Source organism: Spermophilus citellus (genome assembly GCF_964194105.1).
Source record: "Spermophilus citellus genome assembly, chromosome: 9".
Lineage (NCBI taxonomy): Eukaryota > Metazoa > Chordata > Mammalia > Rodentia > Sciuridae > Spermophilus > Spermophilus citellus.
This window is the reverse complement of record NC_138191.1, coordinates 50,159,148-50,184,821: the sequence shown is the minus strand read 5'-3', so window position 1 is coordinate 50,184,821 and position 25,674 is coordinate 50,159,148. Positions and strand designations below refer to the sequence as shown.

General features: G+C 35.7%; 1 protein-coding gene across 1 annotated transcript in view; it reads right to left on the bottom strand.

Moving 5' to 3' along the window:
* The window catches only part of SASS6 (SAS-6 centriolar assembly protein), a 52,627-nt gene that overhangs the window by 8,547 nt on the left and 18,406 nt on the right, over positions 1–25,674 (bottom strand). The window contains exons 9-14 of the mRNA XM_081308863.1: positions 18,135–18,329; positions 17,941–18,030; positions 17,687–17,866; positions 17,179–17,260; positions 16,403–16,539; positions 13,662–13,790 (exon numbers count right to left, since the gene is read on the bottom strand). Of these exons, the coding sequence (XP_081164989.1) occupies positions 13,662–13,790; positions 16,403–16,539; positions 17,179–17,260; positions 17,687–17,866; positions 17,941–18,030; positions 18,135–18,329 (813 nt within the window). The remainder of the gene's footprint in view (positions 1–13,661; positions 13,791–16,402; positions 16,540–17,178; positions 17,261–17,686; positions 17,867–17,940; positions 18,031–18,134; positions 18,330–25,674) is intronic.

Genomic DNA, 25,674 nt, shown 5'->3' with positions numbered 1-25,674 from the left:
ATGTGCATGCACACCTGTGAGCAGCAGGATGTGCGGTAGCCTTGCTGGGTGAAGCCCTGGCAGAAGCACAGATCTTTCTCCCAAGGCAAGTCATAGCCTATGGCCATTCCTAGCCTGGGAGAGCCTGGCCTGCAGACTCCTCGTCACCTGTCACCACAGAGCCCCATAGACTCTTGGATTAGAAGAGACCCAAGGGTCTTGCCACCAGGGTCTCACCTACTTGCAGTTTGGGGCTCCTTGCTGCTCCCCAGGCAGTGTTTGGCCCTGGCTCAGCTCCTCTGCAGCAGAGATCCTCATCACACAACATGACCACAGATCCTGACCAATGTGGTAGCCACTGACCCAGGGTGGCCCTTGGGAACAGCATGTAAGGAGTCCTGGGCCATATGCCATTGGATGGGGTCATAAATAGACCCTTTTCCGCCTCCCCCCCGCCGCCCCCATGGATCTATGATCCGCACACTGGCACCTCAGCCCTGCAGAGCAGCTGCCTGTAGCCCAGGGTAACGACACAAGTGCAGTCGGGTACAGCTCCACTGTTGCTGAACTTTAAGGCATCTTAAGTTAGTACACCAAGAAGTAGGTAGGCAGCGATAAAGACCCACAAGGTACAAAGAAGGGACAAATGGTTTTAAAAATCAAGGTTGATAGATCAAGAACAGCTCTTGGTTTCTTGGCAGCCAAGGTAGAAAGGGAAATGTGAAGAAGACCTCACTGTCTGTGGAAACCGGTGTTGGAGACCTGGGCCCACTCATGACTTCAACACCAACATTTCCCTGTCACCTGCTGGAGAAGGGCTCTTTTCTTTCTAAGCCTGTGATCACAGAGTGCCAATCTCCACAGCATCTCCGGCAGAATGTACAGAGGGAGATGATCAAGAGATCACCTGGGACCAAGAAGCTCCTTGGGGGTCCCTTGATGCCACTCAGAGATGGCATTCTCTGATGAGACTCCAGGGGGTACTGGTGTGAGTGTTAAGATTGAGCTGTGATGGGTTGGTGCTGTAGCTCAGTGGTAGAGCACTTGCCTCGAACATGTGAGGCACTAGGTTCAATCCTCAGCACCACATAAAAATATTTTTAAAAATTTAAAAATAATAATAATATACATGGGGATGGGGATATATCTCAGTTGATGGAGTGCTTGCCTTGCATGCACAAGGCCCTGGGTTCAATCCCCAGCACCACACACACACATAATAATAATAATAATAATAATAATAATATACATGTACTACACCAAGGCACATCATAATTAAGTTGTTAAAAATCAATTAAAAAATCTTAAAAGCATTTAGAGACAAAAAAAATATATTCTTTATAGAAAAATGTGATAAAGATGACTCCTGGCATCTTGCCAGGAGTTTTCCATCCAAGCAACAATGGAATGACCTATTCAAAATGCAGAAATGAAAAAAGAAACTTTTTTTCCAACCTAGTATTCAATAATCTGAGAAAATGAAGCAAAAATAAAGATATTCTGAGACAAAAATAGGAAGAATTAATTACCCGTAGACCTGCACTGTAAGAAAAATTAAAGATCAAAGCCTGCACTATAGAGCATCCTCAGCAAAATATTCCAGGAGGAGGAAATGAAAAAAACAAAAATCAGCAAAAGGGAGGAACTACACTAAAGGAAAGGCCAATCAAAGGAGAAACCAAGTCAAGTTTAAAACCAAAAATAAGTGTCTGTTCAGGTCCTTGGCCCATTTGTTGATTGGGTTATTTGTTATCTTATTGTCTAATTTTTTGAGTTCTTTGTATACTCTGGATATTAGGGCTCTATCTGAAGTGTGAGGAGTAAAAATTTGTTCCCAGGATGTAGGCTCCCTATTTACCTCTCTTATTGTTTCTCTTACTGAGAAAAAACTTTTTAGTTTAAGGAAGTCCCATTTGTTGATTCTTGTTATTAACTCTTGTGCTATGGGTGTCCTATTAAGGAATTTGGAGCCCAACCCCACAATATGTAGAACGGAGCCAACTTTTTCTTCTATCAGACGCAGAGTCTCTGATTTGATATCAAGCTCCTTGATCCATTTTGAGTTAACTTTTGTGCATGGCGAGAGAAAGGGATTCAGTTTCATTTTGTTGCATATGGATTTCCAGTTTTCCCAACACCATTTGTTGAAGATGCTATCCTTCCTCCAATGCATGCTTTTAGCCCCTTTATCAAATATAAGATAGTTGTAACTTTGTGGATTAGTCTCTGTGTCCTCTATTCTATACCATTGGTCCACCCGCCTGTTTTGGTACCAGTACCATGCTGTTTTTGTCACTATTGCTCTGTAATATAGTTTGAAATCTGGTATCGCTATACCGCCTGATTCACACTTCCTGCTTAGAATTGCTTTTGCTATTCTGGGTCTTTTATTTTTCCATATGAATTTCATGATTGCTTTATCTATTTCTACAAGAAATGCCATAGGGATTTTGATTGGCATTGCATTAAACCTACAGAGAACTTTTGGTAATATCGCCATTTTGATGATGTTAGTTCTGCCTATCCATGAACAGGGTATATTTTTCCATCTTCTAAGATCTTCTTCTACTTCTCTCTTTAGGGTTCTGTAGTTTTCATTGTATAAATCTTTCACCTCTTTTGTTAGGTTGATTCCCAAGTATTTTATTTTTTTTGAGGATATTGTGAATGGAGTGTTTTTCCTCATTTCAGTTTCAGAAGTTTTGTCGCTGATATACAGAAATGCCTTTGATTTATGCGTGTTGATTTTATATCCTGCCAATTGCTGAATTCATTTATTAGTTCTAGTAGTTTCTTTGTAGACCCTTTTGGGTCTTCTAGGTATAGAATCATGTCATCTGCAAATAGTGATAATTTAAGTTCTTCTTTTCCAATTTTTATGCCTTTAATTTCTTTCATCTGTCTAATTGCTCTGGCCAGTGTTTCGAGAACTATATTGAATAGAAGTGGTGATAGAGGGCATCCCTGAGGAGGATATACAATCAATCAACAAGTACATGAAAAAAATGCTCACCATCTCTAGCAGTCAGAGAAATGCAAATCAAAACCACCCTAAGATACCATCTCACTCCAGTAAGATTGGCAGCCACTATGAAGTCAAACAACAACAAGTGCTGGCAAGGATGTGGAGAAAAGGGTACACTTGTACATTGCTGGTGGGACTGCAAATTGGTGCAGCCAATTTGGAAAGCAGTTTGGAGATTCCTGGGAAAGCTGGCAATGGAATCACCATTTGACCCTGCTATTGCCCTTCTCGGACTATTCCCTGAAGACCTTAAAAGAGCATGCTACAGGGATACTGCCACATCAATGTTCATAGCAGCACAATTCACAATAGCTAGACTGTGGAACCAACCCAGATGCCCTTCAATAGATGAATGGATAAAAAAAATGTGGCATCTATACACAATGGAGTACTATGCAGCAATAAAAAATGACAAAATCATAGAATTTGCAGGGAAATGGATGGCACTAGAGCAGATTATGCTTAGTGAAACTAGCCAATCCCTAAAAAACAAACACCAAATGTCTTCTTTGATATAATGAGAGCAACTATGAACAGAGCAGGGAGGAAGAGTAGGAAGAAAAGAATAACATTAAACAGAGACATGAGATGGGAGGGAAAGGGAGAGAAAAGGGAAATTGCATGGAAATGAAGGGAGACCCTCATTGCTATACAAAATTACATAAGAGGTTGTGAGGGGAATGGGAAAATAAACAAGGAGAGAAATGAATTACAGTAGATGGGGTAGAGAGAGAAGATGGGAGGGAAGGGGAGGGGGGATAGTAGGGGATAGGAAAGGTAGCAGAATACAACAATTACTAATAGGGCATTATGTAAAATTGTGGATGTGTAACCGACATGATTCTGCAATCTGCATTTGGGGTAAAATTGGGGGTTCATAACCCACTTCAATCTAATGTATGAAATATGATATGTCAAGAGCTTTGTAATGTTGTGAACAACCAATAAAAAAATTAAAAAAATTAAAAAATAATAATAAAATAAAACCAAAAATAAACCAAAATGTCCGGAAATACAAATCATATTTCAATAATAACCCTGAATGTAAATAGCCTAAACTCATCAATCAAAAAACAGACTGACAGATTGGATTAAAAATATAAAAAGACCCAACAATATGTTGCCTTCAAGAGAATCATTTCACAGGAAGACATCCACACACTGAAGGTGAAAGGATGGGAAAAAAAATATACCACTCACATGGACCATATAAACAAGCAGGGGTTTCCATCCTCATATCAGATAGTGGACTTCAAACCAAAGCTAGTGAAAAGGGATAAAGAAGGACATTTCATACTGCTTAAGGGAACATACATCGACAAGACATAATAATCATAAATATCTATGCCCCACACAATGGGGCATCTATGTGTGCCAAACAAACTCTTCTCAAATACAAGAACAAAAAAGACCACAACACAATAATACTGGGTGACTTCAATATACCTCTCTCACCACTGGATAGATCTTCCAAACAAAAACTAAACAAAGAAACTATAAAACTCAATAATACAATCAATAACTTGGACTTAACAAACATGTATAGATTATTCCATCCATCAAAGAGTGAATAATATACTTTCTTCTCAGCAGCACACATGGATCCTTCTCCAAAATATATCATATGTTATGCCACAAAGCAAGCCTTAGCTAATACAAAAAAATAGATACTACCCTGCATTCTAACAGACCATATGGAATGAAATTAGAAATCAATGATAAAAATAAAGAGAGATACCTGAAGACTAAACAATATGCTATTGAACGAACAATGGATTGCAAAAGACATCAAAAAGGAGATTAAAAAATACTTAGAGGTAAACCATAACTCCAATACAAATTATCAAAATCTCTGGAACACTATGAAAGCAGTGCTAAGAGGAAAGTTCATTGCAATAAGCTCATTCATTAAAAAAAGAAGAAAAAATCAACAAATAAAGCAACCTGACATTACATCTCAAAACTCTATAAAAAGAACAAAGCAACCCCAAAAGTAGTAGAAGACAAGAAATAATTAAAATCAGGGTGGAAATCAATGAAATTAAAACAAAAGATACAATTCAAAAAATTGACAAAATAAAAAGCTGGTTCTTTGAAAAAATAAATAAAATCAACAAACTCTTAGTCATCCCGACAAAAAGGAGAGAGAAAACTCAAATTTGTGATGAAAACTAAAATTGTGAGGAAAAGGAAATATCACAACAAACACTACTGAAATACAGAAGATAATTAGAAACTATTTTGAAAATCTATACTCCAGTAAAATAGAAAACCTCGAAGATACCAGCAAATTTCTAGAGGCATATGATCAACCCAGACTGAATCAAGAGGACATACACAATTTAAACAGATCGATTTCAAGCAAGGAAATAGAAGACACCATCAAAAGTCTACCAAGAAAAGCCTGGGACCAGATGGATTGACAGCTGAGTTCGATAAAACCTACAAAGAATTAATATCAATACTCCTCAAATTATTTCATGAAATAGAAAAGACAGGAACCCTTCCAAATTCATCCTACGAAGCTAGTATCATCCTGATATCAAAACAAGGCAGAGATACATGAGGGAAAGAAAGTTTCAGACCAATATTCCTGATGAACATTGATGCAAAAATTCTCAATAAAATTCTGGCAAATCACAAACAAAAACGTATTTTAAAAAATAGTGCACCATGATCAAGTGGGGTTCACTCCAGTGATGCAAGGTTGGTTCAACATACAGAAATCAATAAATGTAATTATTCATATCAATAGACTTAAGATAGGATTATATGATTATATCAATTGATCCAGAGAAAGCATTTGACAAAATACAGCATCCTTTCATGTTCAAAACACTAGAAAAACTAGGGATAGTAGGAACATACCTCAACTTTCTATGCTAAAAGCTTTCTATGCTAAACCCAAGGCCAACATCATTCTAAATGGAGAAAAATTAGAAGCATTCCCTCTAAAAACTGAAAGACAGGGATGCCCTCTTTCACCACTTCTATTCAACAAAGTCCTTGAAACTCTAGCCACAGCAATTAGACGAAAGAAATTAAAGGGATACAAATAGGAAAAGAAGGCCTCAAATTACCATTATTTGCTGACGACATGAGTCTATCTTTAGAGGATCCAAAAAACTCCACCAGAAAACTTCTAGAATTAATGAATTCAGCAAAGTAGCAGGATATAAAATCAATACCCATAATCAATTGCATTTCTATACATGAGTGATGAATCCTCTGAAAGAGAAATTAGAAATCTACCCCATTCGCAATAGCCTCACAAAATACTTGGGAATCAACAAGATGTGAAAAACCTCTACAATGAAAACTACAGAACACTAAAAAAAAGAAACTGAAGAATACTTTAGAAGATGGAAAGATCTACCATACTCTTGGATAGGCAAAATTAATATTGTCAAAATGGCTATACTATTCAAAGAGCTATACAAATTCAGTGTGATTCCAATTAAAATCCCATCATCATTCCTTATAGAAATAGAATAAACAACCATGAAAGTCATTTGGAAAACCAAGAGACCCAAAATAGCCAAAGCAATCCTTAGCAAGAAGAGTGAAGCAGGAGGAATCATAATACCAGATCTGAAACTATTCTAAAAAGCTATAGTAACAAAATTAGCATGGTATTGGCACCAAAATAGACATGTAGATCAATGGTACATAAAAGAAGACACAGAAACAAACCCACATAAATACAGTTATCTCATACTAGACAAAGGCGCCAAAAACATACTTTGGAGAAAGGATAGCATCTTCAACAAAAGATACTAGGAGAACTGTAAATCCAAATGCAGTAAAATGAAAATAAACCCCTATCTCTCACCATGCACAAAACTCAACTCAAAGTGGATCAAGGACCTAGAAATTAGACCAGAGACCCTGTGCCTAATAGAGGAAAAAGTAGGCCCAAATCTTCCTCACATCGAATTAGGCCCCGACTTCCTTAACAAGACTCTTAAAATACAAGAAATAAAATCAAGAATTAATGAGTGGGATGGTTTCAAACTAAAAAGCTTCTTCTCAGCAAAATAAACAATCTGTGAGGTGAAGAGACAGCCTACATCATGGGAGCAAATTTTTGCCACAGGCAGGTCAGATAGAGCACTAATCTCCAGAATATATAAAGAACTTAGAACACTTAACACCAAAAAACCAAACAACCCAATCAATAAATGGGCTAAATTGCTGAACAGACACTTCTCAGAAGAAGATATACTTTCAATCAACAAATATATGAAAAAATGTTCAACATCTCTAGTAATTAGAGAAATGCAAATCAAAACTACTGTAAGATTTCATCTCATGCCAAAGTGGCAGTTATTAAGAATACAGACAACAATAAATATTTGCGAGGATGTAGGGGAAAAGGGCATACATGGAATCACACACATTGCTTGTGGGACTGCAAACTGATGCAACCAACCTGGAAAGCACTATTGAGATTCCTTAGAAAACGTGGAATGGAACCACCATTTGACCCAGCTATCCCACTCGCAAAGGACTTAAAAACGGCATACTACAGGGACACAGTCACATCAATGTTTATAGCAGCACAATTCACAATAGCTAAACTGTGGAGCCAACCTAGATGCCCTTCAACAGATTAACAGATAAAGATTCTGTGGTATATATACAATGGAATATTACTCAGCATTAAAAGAAAATAAAATTTTGGCATTTGCAAGTAAAAGATGGAGTTGGAGAATATCATACTAAGTAAGCCAATCCCCAAAAAACAAATGCTGAATGTTTTCTCTTAGAAGTAGATGGTGATCCATAATGTGTGTGTTGGGGGTGGGGGACACAAGGGAAAAATGGAGGAGCTTTGATGAGGCAAAGGAGAGGGAGGGATGGGGAGGGGGCATGGGGGCAGGAAAGTTGGTGAAATAAGATGCACATAATTACCCTAGGTACATATATGACTGCACATACTGTGCGACGCTATATGGTGTACAACCAGAGAAATGAAAAGTTGTAGTGTAATTGTGTACAATGAATCAAAATGCATTCTGTTATATATACCTAATTAAAATAAATAAATTAATTAAATAACAAAAGGAATGTTAAAGATCTATAACATAAGAGATCTTTGAGTATTGAAGAGAAAAGAAAATAAAAGCAAATGAAAATGCAGAGCTACATAAAAACTCTATAAAAAGACTGTATAAGTGGAGGGGACAGAGCTTAGTGGTAGAGTACTTACCTAACATGAATTAGGCCTGGGTTCAATCTCTAGTACAAGGGGGAAAAAAGGTCATATGAGTAACATATGTACAAGTAAACCAAGAAGACTTTTCTTCATTGGTTTAATTTCTTTAAAAGAAATTGAGCTGGGTGCTGTGGTGCATGCCTGTAATTCAAGTTACTCGAGAGACTGAAGGAGCAGTGCAAGTTTGGGCCAGCCTTGGTATTCAATAAGACCCTGTCTCAAAATAAAAAATAAAAAGGTGGGGGATGTCAGTCAGTGGTAATCACCCCCAGATTAAAGAAAAGATAAAGCAAAAACAAAGTTGAGATTCACAGCAAATGGAGAAGTAAAATTTTAGGACAACAGCATAAGCAGAAGGTTGGAAAAGAGAAAATGCAATTACTGTAAAGTTCTTGTTTTATATGGCAAGTAGTATATTATTTAAAGGTAGATTATGGTAAGATAAAAATGTATGTTGAAAACTAAGCAAACAGAAAGAAAATAAAACAAGGTCAACAGTAGATAGAAAATGAAAAAAAATAAAATGCAAATTGGAAAGAGGGCAGCAAAAGTAGGAAAGGGAGACAAGAAATATACGGGACATGTAGAAAACAAATAGCAAGATGACAAGACATCATTATATAAAGTAAAATTTAAATTGTCTAAGAATCAGAATGGAAAAATATAGGAGGCAATTATTGATTATCTAAAAGAAATCCAACTTAAATATAAAGACCCAGACTGGCAAATGTAAAAGTACACAAAATGTTACTTCATCTAGATAATAACCTTTAGAAAGAGTACACTATTACTATCAAGGTAGATTCTTCTTTCCACTCTGAGACATGAAAAAGGGACCTCCTAAGGGTAAAGGACAGTGAGGAAAATCTCATTCTTTTCTGTTTTCTCTTGCCCCAGTCGGAAGCAAAAAAACAACGTAGGTAACGGAAACAGTAGCAGAAGCTGGGCAGACACCTGAAACTCTGAAGGAGGGGAAATCTGATCAAAGGTGTTGAGGTAGCTAGCATACACCTGTAATCCCAGCAACCTGGGAGGCTGAGGCAAGAGGATCACCAAGTTCAAAGCCAACCTCAGAACTTAGTGAGACCCTATCTCAAAATTAAAACATAAAAAGGGCTAGGGATGTGGCTCAGTGGTTAAGTGCCTCTAGGTTCAATGTTCAATCCCCGTACCAAAATAAAAAAGTACTGTGGTTTCATGAGCTTAAGGTAAATCCTCTTACTTTTTTTCTGTTTTTACTTTCAACTGCCTGGAATTAGACACAGATACAAATGCAGAAATGAATGACAGAGGTCAGTCATAGAAACTTAGAGAGACCCTGTCTCAAAATAAAAAATGGAAAAGAAAGGGGATATAGCTCAGTGGTAAAGCACTCCTAGGTTCAATCCCCAGGAAAGACAAGAAAAAGAAAAGCAAGAAGAAAAATGAAAAGGGGAGCCACAGACCAAGAGAAAACACTTATAAATAATATACCTGATAAAGAACATGTGTCCACATCGATGTTCATAGCAGCACAATTCACAATAGCTAGACTGTGGAACCAACCCAGATGCCCTTCAATAGATGAATGGATAAAAAAAATGTGGCATCTATACACAATGGAGTACTATGCAGCAATAAAAAATGACAAAATCATAGAATTTGCAGGGAAATGGATGGCACTAGAGCAGATTATGCTTAGTGAAACTAGCCAATCCCTAAAAAATAAATACCAAATGTCTTCTTTGATATAATGAGAGCAACTATGAACAGAACAGGGAGGAAGAGCAGGAAGAAAAGATTAACATTAAACAGAGACATGAGATGGGAGGGAAAGGGAGAGAAAAGGGAAATTGCATGGAAATGAAGGGAGACCCTCATTGCTATACAAAATTACATATAAGAGGTTGTGAGGGGAATGGGAAAATAAACAAGGAGAGAAATGAATTACAGTAGATGGGGTAGAGAGAGAAGATGGGAGGGGAGGGGAGGGGGGATAGTAGGGGATAGGAAAGGTAGCAGAATACAACAATTACTAATAGGGCATTATGTAAAATTGTGGATGTGTAACCGACGTGATTCTGCAATCTGCATTTGGGGTAAAATTGGGGGTTCACAACCCACTTCAATCTAATGTATGAAATATGATATGTCAAGAGCTTTGTAATGTTGTGAACAACCAATTAAAAAAAAAAAAAAACGAACATGTGTCCAGAATATATAAAGAAGGTGTAACTAAATAAAAAGGCAAACACGCTTGTTTAAAAATGGACAGGAGATTCTAAAGAAATTTCACTAAAATAGTTACTCAAATCAAATGAACACATGAAAGGATATTCAATTTCATTAACTTTTAGGCAAATAAAAATTAAAGTCACAATGATATATTTCTATGCACCTACTAGAATGACTAAAATTAAACAACTGAGCATACCAAATATGGGAAGGATACAAAAAAAAAACCCTGAACTCTCAGACTGTTGGTAGTAAGAGTAAAATCACTTTGGAAAAGTTTGGTAGCTTCTTAAAAATCAAACATACAGGGGCTGGGGTCGTGGCTTAGTTGCAGAGCACTTGCTTTGCTCATGTGAGGCACTGGGTTCGATCCTCAGCACCATATAAAAATAAATAAACAAACAACAACAATAAAAAAAAAACTTCACATACCATAAGCCATGCCATTCCTGGGTTTTTCTTTCTTTCTTTTTTTTTTTTTAAGAGAGAGAGAGAATTTTTTAATGTTTATTTTTTAGTTTTCGGCGGACACAACATCTTTGTTTGTACGTGGTGCTAAGGATCGAACCCGGGCCGCACGCATGCATGCCAGGTGAGCGCGCTACAGCTTGAGCCACATCTCCAGCCCCCTGGGTTTTTATTTCTAACAAACATAAAAGACTATAAACAAGTGTTCATGTCAGCTTCATTTATAATCCCAAAACTGAAAACACCACAAACATCCATCCATCAACTGATGAATGGATAAACTGTGGTATATCCATATCAAGGAATACCACCTGGCAATTAAACAAAATGAAGTACATTCATAAACTCTGAAACCTGGATGACTCTCAAACATATTACACTAATTGAAAGAGACACTAAAAACAAAATACAAAAAAAAAAAAAAAAAAAAAAAAAACCCTACAAATTATAAGATTCTATTCACATGGAAAAAAAAAGGCAATTTTTTAGAAATAGAAAGCATATTAGTAGATGCCCAGAGCTGGGGGTGAAAGTGTGGATTAACTGCAAACAGACCCAAAGTAACCCTCTAGGATAATGTCAATGTTCTAAAACAGTACTGAATTGTTTCACAATTCTATAAACAGATTTACATTACTGAACTGTATCTTACATGAGAGACCTACATGGTATGTAAACTATACCTTTAAAAAAGCTTTTTTAAAAATGAAGCATATGAAGAAAATAAACAGACAAACCAAATATTGGGAAATAGTTAATACATAAAAGCAAGAACAGACTAGTTTCCCGAATATGTAAAGACTACCTACAAAGTCAATTTATAAATGTTAAATATCCCAAGTGGAAAATGAACAAAAGAAATGAACCAGAATTTTATAGAGTAGGAAACCACCCATAAACATGTAAAAGCAACTTCCTCACTTTAATAATCAGGGAAATGTTAATATCACAATAAGATTTTATTTCAGTTACCATAGAGGCAAAAATGCTTTCAACCCAGTTACTTCTAAGAATCGATCCTACAAATCTGTTTGTGCAAGGCCACAAATACATATGTACAAAGACAGTACTGGAGAGTAATATATGAATATATAGACTAAAACAGCAGCTCAGGAGGCTGAGGCAGGAGGATCATGAGTTCAAAGACAGTATCAGCAACTTAGTGAGGTCATAAGCAACTCAGTGAGACCGTGTATCTACATAAAACACACACAAAAAAGGGGGTTGGGGATATGGCTCAACATCCAACTAGGCAACTGTCTATAGTAGTTCTCCTCATTTGAAAATATTTTCCTGGAAAGTTGTTTAAAATTTAAAAAAATAAAATAAAAGTCAACTGTGAACACAATCATAATTCTCAAGAAAAAATAATCCCAAAATGCAACCACACTTGAATACACTGATATTTATTATAGAAACGGTAGTATTCCTTAGAATACACATATCCACATATCTAACTCACCTTAAAAGGCAATGCAAGAAGAGCCAATTATCTAAATACATAATAGTAGTCTAAGCATAAAAACTCAGGTTTAATTCTTATTTCATAGAGAATTCTTAATAGCTCCATATGATAACCAATAAAGCTATGGCTAGGAAGACATAAAAGCCTAAACAACAGTCAACTTTTTAGAGCAACCCAGGTAATTTGATAGAATCTATAATATCAGATTGAATGTTCTAAACGTATTTTTTTTAATACTGGGAATTGAGTCCAGAGCCTTACAAATGCTAGGCAAGCACTGAGCTGTATCTCCAATCCTTTTTAATTTTACTTTGACATAGTCTCATCAAGTTGTCCAGGCTGTTCTACAACTTGCAATCCTCCTGCATTAGCCTCTAGAGTAGTCGGGATTATAGGTGTGTACTACCTCTCTGGGCTCGACTCCTAAGTTCTATAAAATATTCCTGTCATATATGATTTAGGAAAAAAATTAATTTGGACCTGAAGTTAGAAATGAAAATAAAATAAATGACTAATCTGGTCAGATTAAATTATCATGAAAATTAAATAAAATAATATATATGAAAACAATATATAAATCTAAGACATTAGTTTATCATGTCGTATGACATCCTAAAACAAAGATAAAGAACTCAAGTTGGCAGAAAAAAGCTTTAGCAAATAAATAAAGGGTTGGAAGGATTGCTCATCATATACTATTTGAGATAATTTTGCTAGACTACAGAATTTGCTATAAGCCTGCCGTATGAACCCTTAAAATCTAGCAATAGAATCCAAAAATCTTACCACATCCAACATACCAGTAGTATAAAGTCAATAATCCTACTTAGGCTTATAAATTTAAGTAGAAAAATGAATAAAAATAGAAAGATTGAGTAGGTAATAAGTTTCAGCAGAATTTAACAGATTGATGTAATTTAAAGAGCCAAATTACAGTGGGTTCAAAATATACACAATGCATTCCTAAGTACATGTATAAAGACACAAATGGTGTGACTCTACTTTGTGTACAACCAGAGGTATAAAAAATTGTGCTCTATATGTGTAATATGAATTGAAATGCATTCTGCTGTCATATATAACAAATTAAAATTAAAAAATAAAAAAACCATATATAAATATTTCTGGTAATAATACATATTAGATATTTAGTAATATATTCATCTAATACATTACTTAATTCGCAAATAACCAAACAGTAAGTGAACTTTTAAAAAGGTGAAAGAATTATATGCAAATAAGTTCCTGTATTTTTGTAAAAAAAAAAGAAAAGTATTAGTTAATTTGGCTACCTTTGGTCCTGAAACTGGGTGGATGGTATTTTTGGTAGATAACAGATGAGGAAAAGTATTCTGGAATGCAAATGCAGAGGAGACAGGATAAGGAATCCCACAGCTTGGGTAAGTCAGCCTACTATCAACCTAAAAATAAAAACAAGAAAATGATTAAGGATAACAAATAATTCCAAATAGTTTCTCTTATCCAGGAGGCATTATTGTCTGCTAATTATAGTTAAGAGTGCTATCTTGGGCTGGGGTTGTATCTCAGTTGGTAGAGCGTTTGCCTTACATGTGTGAGGCACTGGGTTCAATCCTTAGCACCACATAAAAACAAATAAATAAAATAAAGGTATGTCGGTCTACAACTAAAAAAATATTTAAAAAAAAAAAAGAGTGCTATCTCTGAGGCCAATTTTATCATGACACCATAAAACTCTGCTTCAAACTAAATTAAAACAAAAACCCTACTGGCCAGGCACAGTTGCACATGCCTATAAATCTCAGCAACTGGAGAGACTAAGTTAGGAGGATTGCACGTTTGGGGCCAGCCTCAGCAACTTAGTGAGACCCTCAGCAACTTAATGGACCATCTGGGGATATAGCCCAGTGGAAAGCGTCCTTGAGTTAAATCCCCAGTATCCCCATCATTAAATCCCCACCCCCATCATTCCCCCACAAAAAATAAACCACTGAACTGAACTATCTTGGATCACTTCAGGTTTCCTGACATGGAAGGTATTAGAAGGACAGTGAGTCATAAAATCAATAGCCCAATCAGGGATAAAATAATAATTTGCTTCCAAACTGAGTAAAAACAAGATTAATATTCTTAAATAGGGGCTGGGGTTGTGGCTCAGTGGTAGAGCGCTCACCTCTCACGTGTGAGACCCTGGGTTCGATCCTCAGCACCACATAAAAATAAATAAACAAAATAAAGATATTGTGCCCATGTATAACTAAAAAAATAAAAAAAAATTAAAAAAAAATATTCTTAAATAGGGTAACTGAGGCAATTATTTACTTTCCACTAATCTTCTATATGGTAGCATCACCATTAAACAACAGACACGAGAAAAAAAGCTAATTTTTTAAAAGGTCACTTGAAACACAAATCTTGAGAAGCAACTCTGTAGCTCTGTGGGAGAGCATTAGCTTAGCATGCTTGAGGTCCTGGGTTCAATTCCATGCAACACACAATAAAAATAATAATCAAAAAGCAACTGTGTACACCAGTAGCTAAACAACACATCAGTCATTCAGGTTAAGCCTATGAATTTCTTTCAAGTTTGTAATTCAGGTCCAGGTACTTCCTTATGCGCCATTTCCCAATTTAACAGCAATCCTTTTTCTGTTTTAGACACTAAGTACAATTTATCAGAGTGGATTAAAAATTCAAATAGGTGCCAGGTACAGTGGTACACGCTTGTAATCCCAGCAGCTTGGGAGGCTGAGTCACGAGGATTGGGAAAAAGCCAGCCTCAGCAAAAGCGAGACACTAAACAACCCTGTCCCTAAATAAAATACAAAACAGGGCTGCGGTTGTGGCTCAGTGGTACCAAAAAAATAATAATAATAAATAAAATTCAAATGCTTATTTGAATTTTATGTTTTATGTTTTCTGCCAATGCCCTCCAGTCAGAGAGCACCAGAAAAACACCCAAAGGTATAAAAACTATATTTATTAACTCCTTGAAATGAAGGAAACTGCAGACCTTTAGGAACCATGGGGAGTTTCAGTAACAGTATGCTAAAAAGGATTTATTTATTGGATCCAGGCACATCGGGCAATTTAAGTGAAAGTTTAGGAAAGTGGAAATTTGCTATGGATTCGATGCTATTAGGAAGTAAGGAAAAAGGTATGACTGGATACCTAAATAAATCCCACCTAATAAAGGAGGGGGAATGCATGAAGGCTAAAGCTATAACTGGTTCAAAAAGTAACAGTCATTCATGTTAGCCAGGATTCAACAATGCTTGACCATCTTTGTGGTTTAGCAATGTAGATATTTTAATCTATGTGGACATGATTTACAAAGTATTCTCATTTTGTCTGGATTCATCATGTGTATAGAGTGACCTTGTCTAATGTTGATATTCTGTGAAATTGTGTTCAACAGGAGAGCCTAAGGCTTACTTATGAGTATTAGGCAAGTTTCTAGTAGCACCAAGACCTAGCCACATGATAATACTGAGACATCTTTTGTATATAAAGAGCTGTTTTTCTTATTCTCCCCTCTTATTCAATGCCCAGAAAAAGCAAATGACCCAATTCTGGAAACTAGAAAGCTTGTATCTCAAGAGTTTATTCTAGCCTCTAGAGCTGATAAGCCTAACAGAACCTTCTTTTCTCATCCCTGCCCCCACTTTTTTCTTTTGCAGCTAGAATTCAGTTGAGTTTTTTTTCATTATAGTTGCACACTTGAACCCAAACCCTGAATTTTTTTCTTCTTAAAGTCATCTAAATGTTTTGAGGGTGTGTCCATGTATAAATGTTTTAAAGTTTTTAGCATATCTGGCATTACTTTGGTACGTTCAAAAATGATTGCTATACCCAGTGAAATCTTACAAAGAAGTGTGCCCTTGAAATACAGCCTCTTTGTTAAGAGCAAAGTATGCCTATGTCCCACTTCCAAGGGCAACTTATACTGTTCTTCAAGTAGGACTTCAGACTGTGTTAGTGCCAGCATCTTAAGTCACAGAGATTTCTAACAAACTGGGAATACTTCTGTTCAGGAAAGTCACTAATACCTTACCACATTCAGGTTAGGAGAAATTCCACTTCTGATTGTGTTGTTGCTAGAATGTGCAGAAGGAGTGGTAGAAGGTCCCAACACATCTTGCTTTCTCACTAGCTGATTTTCATTTAGTTCTTTATTTAACCATGTGATTACTTAGAAAACAAAAAGGTAAAAAAAAACTTTTGACAGTTTTTAGTTTTCTAATCATTTTAAATGTTTAAATACCTTAAGCTTTTTAAGTTTTTACAACTGACATCACAGTTGAACAACATTGGTTCATCTAAACTTTTAAAATCAGATTCTTATTTTATTCTCTTACTCTAAGAAGCACATATTTCTGCTCCTCTATCTTAAGAGGTTTTGCTTCTAAAATGGTATCTTACAGTTTTATTAAAGTTCACAATTTTATGTATGATACCCAGTTCTACCAACTGAGAAAATGCTAATGAAAAAAAAAATCTTATAATTCAAATAATTCATGTTACCACTATTAGGTTAACAGCAATTTTACAAAAGAGTAGTGAGGAATCTAAACAGTAAATTACAGGCAATATTTTCAACACCATTAGTTTTGGGTCACTGACACATAATACAGTTTTTGTTTTAACAATAATTGTTTTATAGGCATCAGATAATATAATTTACTACAGCAAAGACATTAAGCTTTATTTAAAGCAGAAATTTTCATATAAAGCACAATCTGAATTTACCTATATTTTAATAAATTCAAATAAAATTTCCAGCTTAAGAATAAAACAAAACTCATTTACATAAAAATATAATATACTTACACTTTTCATTATTTTTTAGAAGCTCTTTGCTTTCCTCAAGTTTTTGAACTGTAGCTTCTAATTGTTCTTGTAATTTGCATACCTGAAACGTCAATCCTCATAGTAAGTCAAACAAAATAAAGGTTAAAATAAAAGTTGAAGAAACTATTACTAAACTAAGTGATTAATACTAATACTATTAAATGAGAATAAAGGAATTAGCTCAACTATGTGATCAAATATTTAGGTGTATGTGTGTATATACATAAACTCACACACATAATGACAACTACCCATATATTCTGATCATAAATGAGCAATTAAGATATCTGAGTTATAATTAACTTTTCAAACTGAAATAGGTTATTAACATCTGTTGAATGTAGATGTGTTTTTATGTTTAAGAAGAATAAATGAAATAAGGCCAAAGCCCATTCTCTACTATAACAAAACAGAAATTTTAAAAATAGTATCTGAAGAAGTTTACTATACTTTGTAAACAAAATAGTAACAAAAAAATATTAATTACCTCTTGCTCCTTAACTCGAAGAGACTGTCCAACATCTTGTAGCTCCTTTTGTTCCTTTTGTAATTTTTCCTCCTTCTCAGCCAAGAGTTTTTCTTGCTGAACAGTAACTGTATTCTTCAGTTTCAATTTGCCCATTAGGGTTTTCAAATCTCCTTGTAACTTCTTGATAATTTCATTTGCCTGTAAAAGAGCTTCATATGTAAATCTCTACAATCCAATAAACTATAAACATTCTATTAATTTTTAAAACAAACCTTCAGAAGTTCTGCTGATAATGATTTTATCGTAGTTTCAAGTTTTCCCAGTTGTACCTGATTCTTCTCACCACTTTCTTCTAAAGCCACCTGATTTTTTTTTTAAAGACATGAATAATTAGGGCATTTATGTTTGTTGATAAAGCATCACTCTAAATGTGCTCATCAATTTCTTTAGAAAAAAATTTAAAGACCTTTTGTTCCTGGATTGTATCAAATGCTTCTTTTGTTCTTAAAACAAGTTGGTCTTTATCCTTGATTTCTTGTTCTAAAACTGCCACTTTTGTTTGTAGCTGATTAATATGCTTTTCTTTCTCATGGCATTCAGCATCTAATGTAGAATTCTCTCTTTGCAAAGAGAGGACTTCTTGCTTAGTTCGTTGCAGCTCCTAAGGGTAGAAAAACAGAAATTACACATTATGACAAAAAGGAAACTGGCTAGTCTGGTAATAATCATGTTTTAAACATAATTAAGATATTGAAAATATCAAAAATGTACTTAATAATTTTAAAATTTTAATAGATATTTTCTTTAAAAGACATAAAAATCTCCAATGGTATGTATGAATTATAGACTTGCTATATGATTATAATAAAATACATGAGTAATTCTATAATATCAAAGTAAAAAAAAAAATCCCAATTTATAAATAAATTACTACAACTTTTAAAAACATTTAACAAGAGTATTGTGATATCGTCCCAACTCGTTTTAAAAGTAGCCACGGGTGACAGCAATGAGTTAGTATTTTTCTCTGTTGCTTATGGTGCTTTTTTCCCCGCTCCTCAAAAAAAAAAAACAAAAAAAAACAAAAAAAGCTCATATGGCTCAGTAGTTTTTCTGGTGCCAGGGATTGAACCCAGGGCTTCACGGATGTAAGGCAAGCGCTCTACTATCCAGTCACATCCCCTACTCAATTTTATAATCTACCTTCTCCCCATATTACAAATATCTTTTCACCTCAATAAATAATATTTCTGGACTTTCTGTTTGTTCACACTCTAAAACAAAAATAGGCAAATGATAATCATTAGAAATAGATTTTTTAAAAATCTACAGACCACTTCTCAATCAGCTAATATCAACCCGATTGTAGCTAGTACACAAAAATCTACTATGTAGTATTCTTAGTTACAGTTTCTAACAAAAATTTTAAAGACTTTTTGTGTGTGTGTGTGATGCTGTGGATGGAGCACAGGTCTTTGCACATGCCAGGCAAGCACTCTACTGCTGGGCCACACCCCAAGTCCTAAAAGATAATTTTATAGTATTATACTATGATGGTTTTAGGAGCACAAACTTTGACATCAGATCAATTTGAACTCGTTTTAAACTGGGGCTTACCTATAGTGTGATCTTGGGAATAACTTAACCACCCTAAGTCTCCATTCTCGCATTTATAAAACAGAAATTATAAACAAATGCTTCGTAAATTATTTCATTTAATCTTCACAAGAATCCTTATATAAATTGCCTAACATTGACTGGCACAAAGTAGATACTCAGATAGTAGTAATTATTAGTTAAGAGTATTAATATCGAACATGGCGGTGGGCGCAGAGAGATCATGTCTCTGACCTCTTCAGCTGTGCGGGCACAGGGAGTCGTAAACAATCTAAATTCTGTTTGCTCAGGATCACTAGGCAATGCTGAACTGACGTGGATCTGGGGCAATCAGTCTGGGCCTTTCAGAATACATACTGAGCCCGGATCGGCTGAATTCAAGCTCCCGTTCGCCTGCTTCCTGCAGACAAACAGCTGTAACTCAGCACTAATCCATCCGGCTGAAACAACTGGTCAGCCCTTCTGATCCTACGGAGGTAAATGCCAACCGAGCCTTCATAGGTAGTGGCCACAGGTTTGAAACGGGGCTTGGGAGAGACAGTAAGGACCCACTCGTTGCATTGGTCACCCGGCAAAGGGAAACGAACTGTCGCCATTTGCAAGAGATACCACCATGGCAGAGAACTGACGTCACCAGACTGCGGCGGAGGAGATAACTTCATTGAAACCTGCGGCTACAGTGACTTCTTCCCTTCCCTTCTAATACCTTTCCTCCCAAGCATCTAATAAATTTATAGGAGTAAACAGTAACTCAGCAAACAGAACAAGAAGTAACATGAGCAACTTGAAAAAACAAGGAAGAAAAGGAGTACAAACAATGCAGGACAGCCTAAATATTCAGGAGGACCTAGAGTCATCAGAAAAATGGTCATATAAAGAACTCAAGGAACACCTTAGACAGCTGGAATGGAACCTTAAAGAGGATACGAGACAGCAAATTCAAGCAGGGAAAGAACACATTGAGAATGAATTACATAAACAGATAAAAGAAGAAGTTAAGCATCTTTATCAGGAGATAGAGATTATAAAAAATAATCAAACAATAATTCTAGAAATCAAGGAAACGATAAACCAAATTAAAAACTCAATTGAGAGTATCACTAACAGAGTGGAGCAAGTAGAAGCCAGAACGTCAGATAATGAAGACAAAATATATCATCTTGAAAAGAGTCTAGCCAACTCAGAAAGGCTGGTAAAAAATCAAGAGAAAAACATCCAAGAGTTATGGGATAACATAAAAAAAACAAACTTACGAGTCATCAGGATAGAAGAAGGTACAGAGATTCAAACCAAGGGAATGAGTAACCTGCTGAATGAAAAAATTACAGAAAACTTTCCAGAAATAAAAAAGGAAACAGATATACAAATTGAAGATGCATACAGGACACCGAGCACACAAAATCACAGTAGACCAACGCCAAGACACATTGTTATGAAGATATCCAATATACAGAACAAAGAGAAAATATTAAAAGCTACAAGAGAAAGGAGGCAGATTACATTCAGGGGTAAACCAATAAGGTTAACAACGGATTTTTCATCACAGACGCTGAAAGCGAGAAGATCCTGGAACAACGTATTTCAAACACTGAAAGACAATGGATGCCAACCAAGAATTCTGTATCCAGCAAAATTAAGCTTCAGGTATGACAACAAAATAAAAATCTTTCATGATAAACAAAAGTTAAAAGAATTTGCAGCCAGAAAACTAGCATTGCAAAGCATTTTGAGCAAAACACTACACGAGGAAGAAATGAAAAACAATAACCAAAACCATCGGCGGGAAATGCCTCGGTAAAGACAGAGGGCGAGGGGAAAGATAATCATGGAAAAACAAACTAAATTTTTTTCAAAAAAGGGTAAATAATCAAACATGGCTAGAAGTACAAACCATATATCAACAGTAACTCTGAATGTTAATGGCTTAAACTCTCCAATAAAGCGACATAGGCTGGTATCATGGATTAAAAAAACAAATCCAACAATATGCTGCCTCCAGGAGACACATCTGATTGGAAAAGACATACACAGGCTGAAGGTGAAAGGATGGGAAAAAATATACCACGCACACGGTCCTCGTAAGCAAACAGGGGTGGCCATCCTCATATCGAATAAAATCGACTTCAAGACTAAGTTAATCAAAAGGGATAAGAAAGGACATTATATACTGTTAAAAGGAACCATTCACCAACAAGACATAACAATTATCAATATTTATGCACCAAATAAAGGTGCTGTGACATTCATAAAACAAATTCTCCTCAAGTTCAAGAATCAAATAGACCACAACACAATAATTATGGGTGACTTCAACACACCTCTCTCACCATTGGACAGATCCTCCAAACAAAAGTTGAATAAAGAAACTATAGAACTCAATACCACAATCAATAAATTAGACTTAACTGACATATATAGAATATATCAACCATCATCAAATGGATATACTTTTTTCTCAGCAACACATGGATCCTTCTCAAAAATAGACCATATATTATGCCATAGGGCAACCCTCAGTAAATATAAAGGGGTGGAGATAATACCATGCATTTTATCTGATCATAATGGAATGAACCTGGAAATCAATGATAAAAGAAGGAAGGAAAAATCCTACATCACATGGAAAATGAACAATATATTACTGAATGATCAATAGGTTACAGAAGACATAAAGGAGGAAATCAAAAAATTCTTAGAGATACATGAAAATACAGACACAACATATCAGAATCTATGGGACACAATGAAAGCAGTTTTAAGAGGGAAATTCATCGCCTGGTGGTCATTCCTCAAAAAAAGAAAAAACCAACAAATAAATGAGCTCACACTTCATCTCAAAGCCCTAGAAAAGGAAGAGCAAAACAATAGCAAATGTAGCAGAAGGCAAGAAATAATTAAAATCAGAGCGGAAATCAATGAAATTGAAACAAAAGAAACTATTGAAAAAATTAACAAAACTAAAAGTTGGTTCTTTGAAAAAATAAATAAGATCGACAGAACTTTAGCCATGCTAACAAAGAGAAGAAGAGAAAGAACTCAAATTACTAACATACGGAATGAAAAAGGCAATATCACAACAGATGCTACAGAAACACAGAAGACAATTAGAAATTATTTTGAAAACCTATATTCCAATAAAATAGAAGTTAGTGAAGACATCGATAAATTTCTTAAGTCATATGATTTGCCCAGACTCAGTCAGGAGGATACACACAATTTGAACAGACCAATATCAATGGATGAAATTGAAGAAGCCATCAAAAGACTACCAACCAAGAAAAGCCCAGGACCGGATGGGTATACAGCGGAGTTTTACAAAACCTTTAAAGAAGAATTAATACCAATACTTTTCAAGTTATTTCAGGAAATAGAAAAAGAGGGAGCTCTGCCAAATTCATTCTATGAGGCCAACATCACCCTGATTCCGAAACCAGACAAAGACACCTCAAAGAAAGAAAACTACAGACCAATATCTCTAATGAACCTAGATGCAAAAATCCTCAATAAAATTCTGGTGAATCGAATACAAAAACACATCAAAAAAATTGTGCACCATGATCAAGTAGGATTCATCCCTGGGAAGCAAGGATGGTTCAATATACGGAAATCAATAAATGTTATTCACCACATCAATAGACTTAAAGATAAGAACCATATGATCATCTCGATAGACGCAGAGAAAGCATTCGACAAAGTACAGCATCCCTTTATGTTCAAAATATTAGAAAAACTAGGGATAACAGGAACTTACCTTGACATTGTAAAAGCTATCTATGCTAAGCCTCAGGCTAGCATCATTCTGAATGGACAAAAGTTGAAGGCATTCCCTCTAAAATCTGGAACAAGACAGGGATGCCCTCTCTCACCACTTCTATTTAATTTAGTCCTTGAAATACTAGCCAGAGTAATTAGACAGACAAAAGAAATTAAAGGCATAAAAATAGGAAAAGAAGAACTTAATTTATCACTATTTGCGGACGACATGATCCTATACCTAGAAGACCCAAAAGGATCTACAAAGAAACTACTAGAACTAATAAATGAATTCAGCAAAGTGGCAGGATATAAAATCAACACGCATAAATCAAAGGCAATATCAGCGACAAAACTTCTGAAACGGAAATGAGGAAAAACACTCCATTCACAATATCCTCAAAAAAAATAAAATACTTGGGAATCAACCTAACAAAAGAGGTGAAAGATTTATACAATGAAAACTACAGAACCCTAAAGAGAGAAGTACAAGAAGATCTTAGAAGATGGAAAAATATACCCTGTTCATGGATAGGCAGAACTAACATTATCAAAATGGCGATATTACCAAAAGTTCTCTATAGGTTTAATGCGATACCAATCAAAATCCCAACGGCATTTCTTGTAGAAATAGATAAAGCAATCATGAAATTCATACGGAAAAATAAAAGACCCAGAATAGCAAAAGCAATTCTAAGCAGGAAGTGTGAATCAGACGGTATAGCGATACCAGATTTCAAACTATATTACAGAGCAATAATGACAAAAACAGCATGGTACTGGTACCAAAACAAGCGGGTGGACCAATGGTATAGAATTGAGGACACAGAGACTAATCCACAAAGTTACAACTATCTTATATTTGATAAAGGGGCTAAAAGCATGCAATGGAGGAAGGATAGCATCTTCAACAAATGGTGCTGGGAAAACTGGAAATCCATATGCAACAAAATGAAACTGAATCCCTTTCTCTCGCCATGCACAAAAGTTAACTCAAAATGGATCAAGGACCTAGGTATCAAATCAGAGACACTGCGTCTGATAGAAGAAAAAGTTGGCTCCAATCTACATATTGTGGGGTCGGGCTCCAAATTCCTTAATAGGACACCCATAGCACAAGAGTTAATAACAAGAATCAACAAATGGGACTTCCTTAAACTAAAAAGTTTTTTCTCAGCAAGAGAAACAATAAGAGAGGTAAATAGGGAGCCTACATCCTGGGAACAAATTTTTACTCCTCACACTTCAGATAGAGCCCTAATATCCAGAGTATACAAAGAACACAAAAAATTAGACAATAAGATAACAAATAACCCAATCAACAAATGGGCCAAGGACCTGAACAGACACTTCTCAGAGGAGGATATACAATCAATCAACAAGTACATGAAAAAATGCTCTCCATCTCTAGCAGTCAGAGAAATGCAAATCAAAACCACCCTAAGATACCATCTCACTCCAGTAAGATTGGCAGGCACTATGAAGTCAAATAACAACAAGTGCTGGCGAGGATGTGGAGAAAAGGGTACACTTGTACATTGCTGGTGGGACTGCAAATTGGTGCGGCCAATTTGGAAAGCAGTTTGGAGATTCCTGGGAAAGCTGGGAATGGAACCACCATTTGACCCTGCTATTGCGCTTCTTGGACTATTCTCTGAAGACCTTAAAAGAGCATGCTACAGGGATACTGCCACATCGATGTTCATAGCAGCACAATTCACAATAGCAAGACTGTGGATCCAACCCAGATGCCCTTCAATAGATGAATGATAAAAAAAATGTGGCATCTATACACAATAGAGTACTATGCAGCAATGAAAAATGACAAAATCATAGAATTTGCAGGGAAATGGATGGCACTAGAGCAGATTATGCTTAGTGAAGCTAGCCAATCCCTAAAAAATAAATACCAAATGTCTTGTTTGATATAATGAGAGCAACTATGAACAGAGTAGGGAGGAAGAGCAGGAAGAAAAGATTAACTTTAAACAGAGACATGAGATGGGAGGGAAAGAGAGAGAAATGGGAAATTGCATGGAAATGAAGGGAGACCCTCATTGTTATACAAAATTACATATAAGAGGTTTTGAGGGGAATGGGAAAATTAACAAGGAGAGAAATGAATTACAGTAGATAGGGTAGAGAGAGAAGATGTGAGGGAAGGGGAGGGGGGATAGTAGGGGATAGGAAAGGTAGCAGAATACAACAGTCACTAATATGGCAGTATGTAAAAATGTGGATGTGTAACCGACGTGATTCTGCAATCTGCATTTGGGGTAAAATTGGGAGTTCATAACCCACTTCAATCTAATGTATGAAATATGATATGTCAAGAGCTTTGTAATGTTGTGAACAACCAATAAAAAAAAAAATCAAGATCTTTTGTTTACCAAGAGATGTCATAATGAAAGTAAAAGAAAAACCACAAATAGCAGAAATTAGTAACATGGGTGACTAATAGAGGATTAATATCCAGGAAACAGAAAGAAGGCATAAGAATCAGTAGGAAAAAAACAGCCCCCAAAGCACAAAGGACTTGGAAAGGAAACAAGAAATGGCCCATAAGCATAAGAGAAGAAAACGTAAATCAGCTGCCTACAGTGGACAACACACTCAGCCAAAAGTTGGTGTCATTT